The 13,913-nt window shown below is 36.4% G+C and overlaps 2 protein-coding genes across 3 annotated transcripts in view; both read left to right on the top strand.

Moving 5' to 3' along the window:
• Positions 1–13,913, top strand: part of LOC110374337 (uncharacterized) — a 35,376-nt gene that overhangs the window by 2,714 nt on the left and 18,749 nt on the right. For both annotated transcript variants that reach the window (XM_021332009.3, XM_021332015.3), the window contains exon 2: positions 9,322–9,445. In XM_021332009.3, the coding sequence (XP_021187684.3) occupies positions 9,322–9,445 (124 nt within the window). The remainder of the gene's footprint in view (positions 1–9,321; positions 9,446–13,913) is intronic.
• The window catches only part of LOC110374954 (large ribosomal subunit protein eL24), a 215,331-nt gene continuing 202,426 nt past the window's right edge, over positions 1,009–13,913 (top strand). The window contains exon 1 of the mRNA XM_049838805.1: positions 1,009–1,014. Coding sequence (XP_049694762.1) covers positions 1,010–1,014 — 5 coding nt within the window. The 5' untranslated portion in view covers position 1,009. The remainder of the gene's footprint in view (positions 1,015–13,913) is intronic.

The raw sequence follows: 13,913 nt of genomic DNA, 5'->3' as shown, positions 1-13,913 counted from the left end.
AACTAACAGAAGAGGCTAACCCATGGCTACAATATTACTACCGTACATAATAATGGAAAGAACATTGTATGGCTGGATCATGTCCAGTCGATATCGAGAATCCAATTTTTCGGAAAACAGATTCAAGATTAAGCATTTATACATACAATACCTTTTAATTATTGCTCTGTCACTATCTACAAGGAAAAACGGAAAGAAATAAACTCGATGATTTTCGATAATGAAGTGGCAATTTCAGAAAATATCAAAATGCAAAAGAACGTATTCCATGCTACATTCGTAGAGCGTCCTCAAGAGATTTATGGATTTTAAGTATTACCAACAAAGAGTTAAATTCCAATAGAAATGAGAAGCTCTAGCAACTAAGGGTTAATCGAATCGGAGATGCTACAACAAAAAAAGAAAAGGAAAAAAATATAAACATTTTCTTTAAAATTATCCAGCCACTGTTTCTACACAACTCCGTACTAGCCCGCGATTTAACCCTCTCAAGTAATATTATTTTAACGATCAATGTTCGAGATGGTTGAACGGTAATGAAGTATTGGTGGAATACAGCGGCGCCGAGCACCGCGGATCGTGTGTTAACGTTAAATCAATCCGGCACAAGTGGACAAACCAGTCCGGCAGCTGTGCGGACGTTCTCGATGTAAGTGAAGAAAGTTACTTTACACCAATAAAACTGAGCATTTGGACCAAACGGCTGCAGACCCTTTTATTTGCAGAACGTATAATTGCATCTGCTAACCAAACATCATAAAGCCATTATGTTACGTAACTTGAAATGTGAAAAGAGTGGCTCTTGAGAAGTATAAATCTATTTCTGTTCAAGTTTTATTGTTTTGAATAAGATCCATAACAGCTAAAAGGAATACATATTATATTATTCATCATCTGAAGACAAAAATAACTTTTCTTTTGTCGTCTTTTCATTTCGTTCAGTCCGAAGTCAGGCTCTGTATACTTTAATGGTTGCTGTTAGACCTCCATTCCAATTAATTGATTCAAAATGAATGACTAGATCAATAGATCTGATCATTGCCCTATTTTCGTAATGCACGCTAGCCATCCTAATACCATATTATTAAATCCTGGGCAGCTGCGTAATTTTAACTGTCATAGTTAGTAAACATGATTAGTCGATTGCCAGAATATGGGCCGTGCGTGATCATAAATGTTTGAGCATCTGGTTGCAATACGTTATTGATGTCAGTTTTCTTGATATTTTCTTTTGAGACATTTGGTATATCTGCAATGAATTACTAACGAACTAATGTAGAAATTATTTGAGATCCCTTGTCTGTCTACTACAGTCACCTCTAGGTACAATATAAATAACACAACATTCCAGTATTCTATAGTTTGTTTCGTAATTAATTAACGAAACTAAATGGGGGTCATTTAGATAGATACCACAAAATAATTAAGGTGGAGCTGGAAGTAGCGAACCAAAATGATCCGATACAAATTAATTAATTTTATAACTTGTATCTAAAATTTGTAATATTGAATTATAAACCTTTATTCACAGTTTACCTGCGGTGATTAAAAACTGGTTTTGTAGTTTTGAGATAGGTAGTCACAACCTATAATTTTACCTGTTTGTTTAACAATCCGCTTGAAATCTGCATAGTTGTTAATTATCTTGTCTTCCAAGAGCAACGTTTTTGTTGATCGACAATATGTATCACTTTCTCAATTAAAATCTAACGATTCCTTGCCTTGTTCTGCAAAAATCAAATGTGGGCCCATTAAAGAAATGGTTGCCTTTCGTTGCTTTAAGCGTTTGCTTTACGTTATTGCGTTCTGAAACCATCTCAACGTAATATAATAAGCAACAATGTTCTAAGTATGCATGTAATTTTTCTGAAATCTATTAAGTACCTATTCTAGTAGACCGTACCTACGTGTCGTATCACCAGCGTTTAAGGATTGAGCTCAACAGATTCTGCTGTAACATCTACGCGCATTCACCTCTCTTATCTGTCATTGCAATAGGGTACACAGAAACTGAACAATACTGTAACAAACACTTCGCTAGCACGCAGTGCCATAAAGCTTTATTTTATAGCCTTGCGTTCAAGCTTCCTTGTAGCTGCACTAACACTGTCTGTACAGTCCAAATAAATGAATATTTTTATATGATCTCAGTAAGTAAATACATAGTTTGTTGTCTATCTAAAGAATTTGTGTACCTGCCTATTACAACTTTGTGATGTCATAATTTAGTTATTACATCACTGAGATTAGGTTTTCCAAACACAATTCGCTCGTATCAGAAATCGTTGCGTCAGCACCGGCAGCCACAAGAGTTTCCTCAGCCGATGTAACAGCACAAACAGCTGTTCGACCGTCGTAAATTATGTTACAAGAAACAATAAAAAGCTTATTCTTCTACTTTCTTTGTGTCAATTGTCAGTGTGCTTATTGACGTTGGGACCAGCTATTGCTCAACTGATTTATAGCCACCATCGCAAGCGAGGTAAAGAACACCGTCTGTGTTTTTTTCGAAAGTCGCATTGTATACTCATGGATTTCTCTGGCCTTCTTTGTGAGGTTGCACAATGTTGGGATTGTCCGTTTGCAACTCATACGGCTCGTCTCAATTGTTTCGACGGATTTCATGGGCGTCACCAAGCGTTCTGATCCGATTTACAATTGGTTTCAACTTTCTTTTAGCTTTTGTCCTGCAGCAAGCTTGCACCAATAAATTGTATCTATTGTTTAAACATTTGACTCAAGTGCAAATTCAAGTGATAAGGTCCAAAACAACCGTTTATGTGGCGTGTTTTATATACCTACTATACTGCTTCTGGAATCAGGACCATAGCCCCTTCCTCCTCTCTACGTATTTAAGAAACATCAATAATCATTTATTAACATCATATCCTTACTGGACACAGCACAAATGCATGGAATTTTGACTGTATTAACGTTTAAGACATTAATATCGTCGAAAAATTCACTATAACAATAACAGAACGTTTCATAACCATTAACAAGTGTTTTTATAACGAGAATAGGTAGATAATATTTTTAGTACATAAACCAATTAAAAACGAGAAACGAGTTATATTAATGTATGCGCAAGGTCACAAGATAGACCTTCTAACATCATTTTGAGTATTCATTTAACCAGATACATAATCAAAACAGTGAGTGAGCGTTTGAATTCATGACTCTTCATAAAGTCTATCAGGCTTAAAATTTATGGAACAGTGACAATGAGGCTGGGAGGCGAGATCATACGCGCGTTGACCTCCGCATTGGCTTCGACGCGGAAATAATATGGATTACGTAAGCACAGTCGAACATTTTTTATTGCTCCATTAAATGAGGCACGCCGCCGACTCTGGGTGGAGAGCGTCTCAACAACAAATAAACGAATTTAACATCCATGATACGGCCATTAGTCTCACTATTCTTAATTGCTAAAGTTAAATCTGGACTGTTTGAACGTCGTGACATGTAATTATTCAAACTTGGTGTAACTAACAACTTATAGCCTGTTTTAGCTCCATACATGATCAATCTAATAACTTGTTGACGGAGCTGTTTATCGTGATTCAGTATTAGTATATGGTATAACAACTCCTCGATTATTTTGAATTAATTAGCGTACTTTGACTTAAGAAACAGTATTGTTATCCTTATCAGCAACCAGCTGTGATTATACCAAATACCTTCTATAAAATCTGCAAAGTAATCGCGGTACACAAACCCCATACCTATCAGTTTGTTTATTTTGTTACATAGGTAATTAAAATACATTATAAAACATATTTCTTTACTAAGGATTTACTGCATAATATCCATAAAGCTCGCTTCGTGTTCTAATGTCTTAGGACGGGATACCCTGCAATTCGCAAGTTAATGTAAATAATAGCAAATTTTGGAGAAGAATGAAACATGATTTATAATATTTGAGTGTATAATCTCATGGTATTGTAAGCTAAAGGAGTTAGATAAATAAACATGATCGGCGACGAGTGGCGTACGACCCTTGCGTGAAGTCCGCCGGATGCGTCAGCTCACATGGGCTCCAGACGGACGAAGTAAATGAAATGTGTTCTCAATCGTTCCCACAGAAGCGTAGCCGAGGGGATCGAGTCAAGGTTGCCTTGCGAATCTAAGAAAAACTGTTTGAAATATGCCTTGCAAAAACTAGGCGACGTTACACGTCCTGCAGTATTCAAGTGAATTTATTTGCTTTTCGATGCGGCGCTTGGCTTCGCTTGGCATGTGGCAGGTGTTACCTGCAAACCTGAACTTGACTGGACAACATTTTATTCACCTGTGATATCGTTTTATTTTAATTTGTAATTATTTATCTAGATACCTGAGTGTACAGTACTGGCTTATGGGGTCAGTACTTCGTACTTGGAAATGTAATTATTTCTAAATTGTATCGCTAGAAACAGAAAAAGTATCTTCCATTATTGGACAGGTTTTTTAAATTAAGTTTTAAATTATTTTATAATGTAATAATGTAGGGCAATTACAAAGGTCTGTAATTAGTATGCTTTTAAGAACCAAAGCTGAAATAATATTAATCGATTTTACTTATTTCAAAATATATATCTTGTTAGGTATCTGTCATACTGTAAACGAGCATGAGTTTCGATGTTACTTAATAAAACTAATTATATTTATGTGTCCTTAATTATTTTTATTGCTAAAGATATTAAACATCGGTAAAGCCGTATAGTGGGGGTCGGTTGATCGCTTAGCCGCTGTACCTGTATACTTGTCGCATAGGTCCGGCCATTCACCTGTACTCTAATACTATTATATAATAGCTAGGTACTTTATATTAAAGATAAGTCCATTACCCGACTTCAAGAGAATGAGGTTCTATATACTGTTATTGCGCAGCCATGGGTATGGGGGGATATAGATTTGGGCGTTAGTTAAGTAAGTGCGAAATAAGTTAATTTGAAGCAATTATGCTTTAACCTCTATTCTCTTCAGTATTCCAAAGATACTTAAGGCCCTAGAAGATGGTATGGAATTAACACATGTAACATTATATCGCTACAAAACGTAAGCTGCTTTGCTTATGTGACACAAATAAATGGCGCCCGTCTCACGAGTTGTTCGCTTCAACGTCGGGTAAACTATCATACTAGACCGCTTATCAAGCTCTAAACTACCACTTAGTCAAATGTCAGGTGGAATTGCTGCTTGGTACCTACGATATTTAATGTTAATGTCAACTTGGATTCTTAATAAGCAAAGGAAAATAAAGTCTAGAACCATGATTTTATTTATGAAAAATAAAGGGAAACAAAAAATCCTCTAAGCTCTAAGCATTGTAATTTGCAGTTAATTACATATGTATATTTCTACAATACTCCCAAGCATCTTAGCAGAATAAAACTTTATAGCACAGAAAGAGACCTACAAGATAAAATCTGCAATGTTGACGCAATGTCGCTTTTAAAAGATGTTATTTTACGACCCAAAGTCTTTTCAATAGAATGACATTGATAAACCCTTTAGTACCGGGCTGTAAGAGTGTCCTTTATGGAGCGGCCTCGACCCATTTCAACCTCGTTCCCCTCACATGAATAAATAAAAGCTCAATTTGTAACTTACCCGTTTACCAACTCATCGATATTATCTCGTGTTCCGTTGCGATATATGCCAAAAGCTAAGCAATTATGCTGTTTGAATATTTTGTAATGAATTTCATTAGGGTTTTCGGGAATTCCAGCAGCAAGAAGGTAGAGAAAACAAGTAGAGTATTGTACAACCTTCTAAGCGTCATCTACACCATTATTTCTAACATCACTTTTTGGAAAGTTATCGTTTAATTAAACAAGTTGGATTGATATTGTTATCATTATTCATTTGCGTTTCGTCAATGGAACTGGGAAGTGAATTAGGAAGTAGATATTTGAAAATTTTTATGTAGGTTTTTCACTCCTTTAGTCAGACAATGCCACGATTTTCACATAAAAATAACGACTCGGTTAAAAAAAATTACAAGTCTTATGTATGTAGAGTCCTACAGCCAGCATCTGTCTATGCCATCTAATCTTTAGCTGAAAATGATGATTCACTTGAGTAATCATCGGTAGGTACATTATGATGAAGTTTATCCGAAGCACCGTGTTAGCCAATATTCTTTCATAGTTAGCTATTTGGTCGGGTCGAGCAAGTTGCCAATGAGTCACTCAGGGAAACCCTTTCGTGACTCAACTCGTTATCGACTATAAGTATTGAGTCGGCACTCACCCTGTTTGTATTGATAAAGTCCTTGTTGCGACAATTGAAACGTTGTTTGAAAACAGATTAATAATGTCTCTGTGATCTTCTTCTTCGTTCTTTGAGCTCCTGTGATATAATTTTGCGGTTTTATTTATCCTTGATGCCAATGAGGGGACTTGGTACTAAGAAGAATCTTAGAAGAATATAATCCTACTTTTGATCATTGGATGTCTTGCCAGAATTTGACCCTAATTTTCATCGAAATATTTTACAAAAGAACTATTTCAATCATGGGATATTTATCAACAACTTAAATTAATAAAGGATGTAGTTATAAGTAAACAAACAATTTTTTGTTCTCATTTTGAGTCCGAATATTATCATTAAATTTTTTGTGGAGCAAAATGTCGTTATGTTTTGTGCGGCAGCGTACATTGGCTTGGCGCCAGAATATTTCACCCATTATACATTGCCCCGGCGGTCACAAAGGAAATGAGATCAATCACAATACTAGGGACCAATAATACCGATGTCTCCTCAAGATGATATTTCACCATCAATATTTCCTTTAATTTCTTTAGTCACAAAAGGAAACTGTGAGCTCTGTTGGTCCTGTGATCCATATTGTTGATTAACCGTTTTCCTTATGAAGATTTTCTGTTGTAGATAAAGTCTTTATTGTCTTTAAATTGCTTACGTGCCTGGTTAAAACGATGTTAGGATTTTTTATGACTCTGGTGAGTACATCGTCGTATGGAAATAATAATACGTATGCTTTCGTAGGTAAATCTATGGGTACTGTTTTTTAACCGGAGAGGACATTGTATGCATCGTCAAACGCCCAGTTAAGAAAATGATAGAAATGTTTATATTAAAGATATTGTCTTATACTTAGGTAAAATCTTGACTGCCCATGAATTAAGGATAATCGCGTGACTTGCTGGTTTCACTCTCCAGAAATGAAGGGACAGCCTGGAATTGGTTTAAGAATTACCAAGTTTTATTCGGTTTCTTTAAAGTAACTGGTTACAGTAATTAAATAATATCTTCGCAGTACTCACGTATTGGTCTGTCTGACTTATTTTGTTGTATGTGTATCTATCAACGTGCAGCAAAAACGAGGCTAACTTGTCCGTAGAATAAAATTAAATAATTAAGTTGAACGTGTATCTTATTTTTATTATCTATATTATCTGTTTTCATGTTTGTCAATGAGGATAAATTGTACAGCGACTGCGATTAGTCATAAATAAGTATTTTTCAAGGCTATGAAAGACGACTGTCTGCATAATAACGCAGACTTGTATAGCTTGTTTTCGTGGAACATACTGTGACACATTGGCTTTAATAGGATTTATGTTCGAATGGTTATTTTAAAAGCAGGGACATAAAAATGGTCTTATTAGCTGCTCTGATTCAATATCTTATGAGTTGTCCTGAACTTGTAGAATTATTATTTATAAACTTAACAGACGTTTGACATGTGTTTAAAAATAGTTTGGATACAAATACAACTAAACATGAGTACATATTTAGGCAACAGTAGGAATTAAAACTCGTTAGACATGGTCTAAAATTAAACAATGTCAATGGCAATAAAAATACTTCAAGCAATTTGTTTGCGTAAACAAGTCAATTTGAAAATGTAATTTTCATATAAGATGAAAAATGGAACGGGCAGAAATGAATGAAGCAGTCTGAAACTGAATATTTAGCGTGGTTGTAGCTAATCACGATCTTTGCAGTGTTTTGTAATAGGCACCGATACAGTTTTAAATATTGTCTAATGTTAAAACACTTTAAGTAATGTCACACGTGCACTGGCATAGCTTATTATGATTACTAGCTAATGGTTAAATGTTATGATTGTTTCACGGTATTTTGATTCCATTATCATTTAAGCATTAACTGACGTCTTGAATACACAAGTACGGGCGATAGTAGCGGTTGCAAGGTGCGAAAGAGTTCGTGTGTTGAGTATTATTATCGGCAGCTGTCTACGTCCACGCTCCCCCAAACATGCACGCGATCGCAAAAAATGAATTTCCCCGTTTACTCTCTATCCGACCGCGAACACCCCGTATAGTGGTCAAAGCCGCAGACTCCGCGCATGAATAAAAAGCGGGTAAACAAAAATCTTTTTTGCGGTTGCGGTTTACCTTTACCAAGTGTACCAGACCGTGAACAATCGGCGTGAATTATCATGTGGAGCATTTATGAAAGAGGCTGTTTGTAAAGCGAATCGAGGTGTAATAATGGCGGCAAGCTATGCCCCAAGCTGTCATCGTAAAAGGATTGTGTTGTTTGCAAATTGTTCTTAATGGCCCTTTGCGCTGCTGCGTGGTTGCAATCTCTTTTTGAACGACACAATCTGCGGTGAAGTTATGTCACTATTAAACAAGGCGTTTCACTGCAATTATACCTGATAATATGTTTACTTTATAAACCATGTAAGCGTTAACGGTTAATTAAAACATTAATGAGCAACCTACTGACATATAACTCCTGACTGAATATTGCATGATCTAATGAGCATTGGGCTAAGCTCAAAGAGAGTCAAAGAGGTTTAGAAATGGAATATCGATTGACCGCACTGAAGTCAGTTAGCCGCGTGATTAACCCGCTCGAGTTGGGGTGCGATCACGCTTGACTAGAAGCTTTTGCATCATGCGCTTTCAATAAGCTTTCGATCGTTTACATGAATCACTGCTTCCCCTCTCTCATTAGTTCATATAGGTACGCTTTATTAAGTGAAATCACAATTTGCTGAATACTACACAATTAAGTTTAGTGTAGGTATGTTCACTGTTCCTGCCATTGTTTTTAGTAATTAATTGGTTCTATCATAATTGATAATTCCTTTTATGATATTAGAGTACGTATATTTTATGGAGGGATTTCTCTTCATGATCCTAAGGCTTATCATAAGGATATGGGATATCCTTATTATGTTCTGCTCGCGGCTTATAATTGCGGTTTACTTATACACATTACTCACAGTGAAGCGATGTTAGCTAAACGTTTAAAACGTTTACGTTAATGAGACGTCGTATAATTGCTACTGATCGAATCACTTCTAAAATCTAATGTTGTTATTTTTTGTTGCAGTCCAAGCGGAACAGCTTTGAGTACTCTTCCACAACTGCGGGACTATCTCCAGACTGCCGGCACTTGTAAGTGTGGACTCCCATGTCCATTGAGGCCGGAAACCGCCTTCAGTTTTGATCCTAAGGTAATAAAAAGTCATATTGTTTTTTAACACAAGTATAATTATGTTCAATTTGAAAAACAATGAAATTTTTCTTGGAATAATTACCAGCTGAGGCTTCAGATCCGATGAGGTTCACCGATACATTCCATAAAGCAATTCATCGGCATAAGGAATGCCTGTTGTCGAGCCGTTCCACTTTTTCTGCTCTGGGAATGTTTCGATCGCAGCCGGTTACCGAGTCGCGTTAAAACTTTTTACGTCTCTGACGATCTTACCAAGCGAAAATGTGTCATTTATATTATCCATTTATGAATGTTTATGGTTAAACTACGGTTAAAAAAGCATAATTCTAGAGATAATATCTGCAAAATTTGTGTTCTTTCATATTGGATCGTACCAAGAAATGATGCTATGAAATATTATACCTTTAACACTATTATGTTTATTTACCACTTCGTTAATTTATCTACTACCCGAGTACCTACCTAGCTGTACTTTCAGCTTTTAAATACCGCTGGTAAAAAATGCTTCTCAATATTTCTTATTAGAATTGTATGAATAAATATGATAAACGTTGCGATATAATAGAGTGAAGGGCCGACTTCGCAAAGAAGGCGAGGCGAGACATTAATTTAATAAATTAGGGCAATTATCATGTCAGTGTCACCTTGACATATAGTGAGGGCGATAAAATACGAGTAATAATAGTTGCATGTTTAATGTGTCGCAGCTCGATATTAAAATATGAAAAGATCTGTGTAAACTGTGACTTCATTTAATAAGAATTATGTAGATTGTACCTATCATATTTAAAATAAATAAATAAGACATTAGAAAGGATGAAATAAATAGATTATATTGATTTAATTTCTTGCTATTTTAATTCCGAAATGTAAGTTGTTTTTGAAAATACAAAAAGCTTTTAATGGGAAATCGAATATTATACAAATTCGTTCCTTTCTATTGTTTTGGGTATCATTTTAAGTCTTCCTATGGGTAATTTGAATTCATAGTGTTAAGAACAGCAGCCAAGATACATTTTGATCATAATTCAGTTAGTTGAAAATATAAATAAGTATTGCAGTATTACATAACATGCGCATTACAAAAATAAAGACCTGTATTTTAGTGTCATGTTAGTGAGGTTCGAGATACCAGCCAGCATGTGAAATTACAACCTGTTATCGATATAGTTGTCACCAAATAAATGTCAATGGAGTTTTTGTTTATGGGTTATATAAAGTTAAACCTGTTTAACGAGACACGGGTTTGTTAGGCGAAGCTTTTACACAGCACGAATGAAAATACTTGAGTTACATGGATGTTAAGGCGAAACAATTTTGCTGAAAATCATGACTTTAATAAGCATAAAATTCCGGTCATATAAGAACCTATTTGATTAACTCTAAAACGACGTTTTTCATATTATTGCGGCGGAATAAATGCGGTGCATTCACATAAACCCCGAGATCTCTAGTCACAGTAGAATACACGTCGAGCTATAGATCCACGTGTTGTCGATAACAAGAAGAGGATTATACATAGTTGAGTGGTCACATTATATTTATTCAGAGCACACTACCATTGCTTAACAAGTGACTCGTTATTTTACTCTAGTTTGGCCTACTTTGTTTGTAATGGCCTCGTTGTGCAATTTAGGCAACACTAGATCAAACCACTCAACTTCAAAGCTTTTTTGCTGAAGTATAGAGACTTTTTAGAGTAATGGTTTTAATAAACCATAAATCGCGTACTTACATAATTTTCGCATAGATCTATAAAATAATTTTGATAAAGGTAAAGCTTCCATAGCCCCTTTGGAAGATGGCAAATCCAATTGTAAAGTCATTTAGCATGTAACGGGATGAACTGTGAAGTGCATGCCTCTAACATTCTGTCTCGTTTGTACAGGCGATCCAATAAAGGTGAGCCTTCGCAGTTGCATTTGTGCGACGGACAAGTTAATTCTGTCAAAGCTTGCTGCGACCTCCTCGCATCGCCTTTGTATGCACTTGAAATGTACAAATTGCACCGCGGCCCGTGGGGGTGGGGGGAGGTCGGTGCACTCGCCTGTATCCCCACACTCCTGCACTCTCATCGATTCCTCTTTGTTCCATGCATTCGTCTTGAGATACACTCGGCGACATCTCGATTTCACATTCAGTTGAAGCACTGATCAACTCGTGTCTGCAACTACGCTCGTCATTTAGTCATGTCTGGATCTATATTTATGTATGATCTATGGCTATGAGATAGATAATTCCTTAATTTTGTAAAATAACTATCGAAAAAAAAATCTGAAAGGAGAAAACCGGGAATTTTAGATTGTACTGTGTTTGAGTTGAAAACATGGACCTCTAGAAACACTGATCTCCATATACTAAAATGATATTGTAATTTTTAAATTTACAAGAGCTTTCTGGAAACAGCTAGATTCTGTTTTCAATAATAGGCTGAAATAGCAACCTTGTAGGTATAACTTGACCAAGTGGATTGTCTTCGGGTGATTTACAGGTGGTTTTTCCTGTTTTCGCCTTCCCGGTCCGTCCAGAGCCATACTGAGGCATACAATTCACTGATCGCTGTCTCCGCATGTCCAGATATAGCAGTATTTATGATAACTACCTGCGTAGTAGTCGGCTCCACCATCGTGACGCTGTGTCGCGGTCCTCGCCAGTCGTGAGCTAAGCGCTGACCCTCCGGCACTGACAACGATCCTATCGCGACCACACTTTCAGCTGTTGCTAAGACGTTTATAGACCATTATGTCCCTATTTATGATCGCTTGATTCCAAACATAAATTCTGTATTATAATTCTGGTTACTTGGCGAGAGTCTTAGGGAGATTTAGAAATCACGAGCATATTTCTGGCTTTATTAAAATTAATGATAATGATTTCATTTTGACAATCTAATATGAATATAGCTGGTGAACCATCTATCGAAATATCTGAATAGCAACCTACTTCAAAAATAGTAGAGTATAGGAGACCATGACATTTAAAGTTTTAAATTTACAACTCACGCCACCTTGGATCGCCTGGTAAACAATGTCGATTTATTGGAAAGGTTCGCATTGTGGCGATAGTATCTCATTGTTTTGACTTGTCTTCATCTGAGAACAAAGAATCACGGCTCTTCCGCGTGGCAACCGCTCCAAGTGACATTTAAGCTCATTTAAGCGATCGATCGAGGTCGTGATCCTTATGCTCAATGTTATTCGATTTAAATCACTACTTTCAATCTGTTATTCGTTTTGTAACCGATTAATTCCGTGCGGCAATTTGGATTGGTAAAGCATTAATTTTTGTTATGCAAAATATGTTTTATGGTAGATTACATAATTTTAAAAACAAATAAGAACTTGATTATGAAGTTAGAGGCATGGATAAAGTTATAACAACATAAAACGTACCACAATGTGCGAGTAAGTTTTAATAAACGTTTAGCCGGTCTCTAAACGCTGCCAACTTTCCAACAGTAAGGTGAAAGTGGCGACCGTGCAGGGCAGTACGTAACATTCCGATCCGATAGGAACCTCGTTTGGAATAAAGCGAGAGCTAGAACATTAAATAAATTGTATTGGTTCTTGGTACTATTGCTGTATGGTTTTGTTCACACAATTTCTATTCAAAACAGTCTTACTGTAACGGTTTTTGCTGTTCTGTATTTTAAATTAATTAAACTGTGACCCGTGGACGTTTGTTTGTCTGACTTTTACTTGTTATGGTCCCTTGTCACAGATGTTCTTTTTGTTTTAATTATAGCCTAGTAACTAAGCAACTTAATGCCTGTTTTATTGCATCTTGAGGGAGCGGTAACTGTGTAGTTGTGTGCTTGTCATCGGGAACAACATAATTTATTTGATGTTTGAGTAATAATCATAAGGCAAATGAAAGTTTATGCAGGTAATAACGTCCGCAGGGCTTATTTCTACACAACAAGCCGACTTTATGTGAGTTAACATGCGTGCATATGGGACAATAAAATGTATTCACCGACAGTCGTAAGCGACACGCTTCGCCGCCCCGATGGCGATGGTGAGATACGGCTAGCTAGCCACCGAAGCCGGCATTGTCTGAGTCTACGAGCTTTGTTTATTGACCATTGTAAACCCCAGGATCAGCTCCCAGTGCAGAATGGAGCCATATACTATGACAGTCCTCGAGGCTGTCCATCTCGACAATAAACTGAGGATTGTCTCGGTTATACAATTCACTTTTAAATTAGGACAGTTTACCATCTAATCGCCGCTTTGTTGGATGGTGTACAACGTAAATAATAAATGATGTGTCAAGGGGACTGCAACAACCCCCTGTTTTCCTATCGAGGTCAAGGCTATCGATATTCAATACACATACAAAGATAAACTTCCCTTCCCCTCACCCTAAGCAGCGATTATCGGGTGTTATTGCATTTGATTGTATGGATACAATATTAGGTAAACATCTGATTAGTATCAATAAGAAATTCATAAGATTATGAGCCC

This window comes from Helicoverpa armigera, chromosome 12, assembly GCF_030705265.1.
Source record: "Helicoverpa armigera isolate CAAS_96S chromosome 12, ASM3070526v1, whole genome shotgun sequence".
In the NCBI taxonomy this organism is placed as follows: domain Eukaryota; kingdom Metazoa; phylum Arthropoda; class Insecta; order Lepidoptera; family Noctuidae; genus Helicoverpa; species Helicoverpa armigera.
The sequence above is the reverse complement of the archived record's forward strand: the minus strand, read 5'-3'. Positions and strand labels throughout refer to the sequence as shown.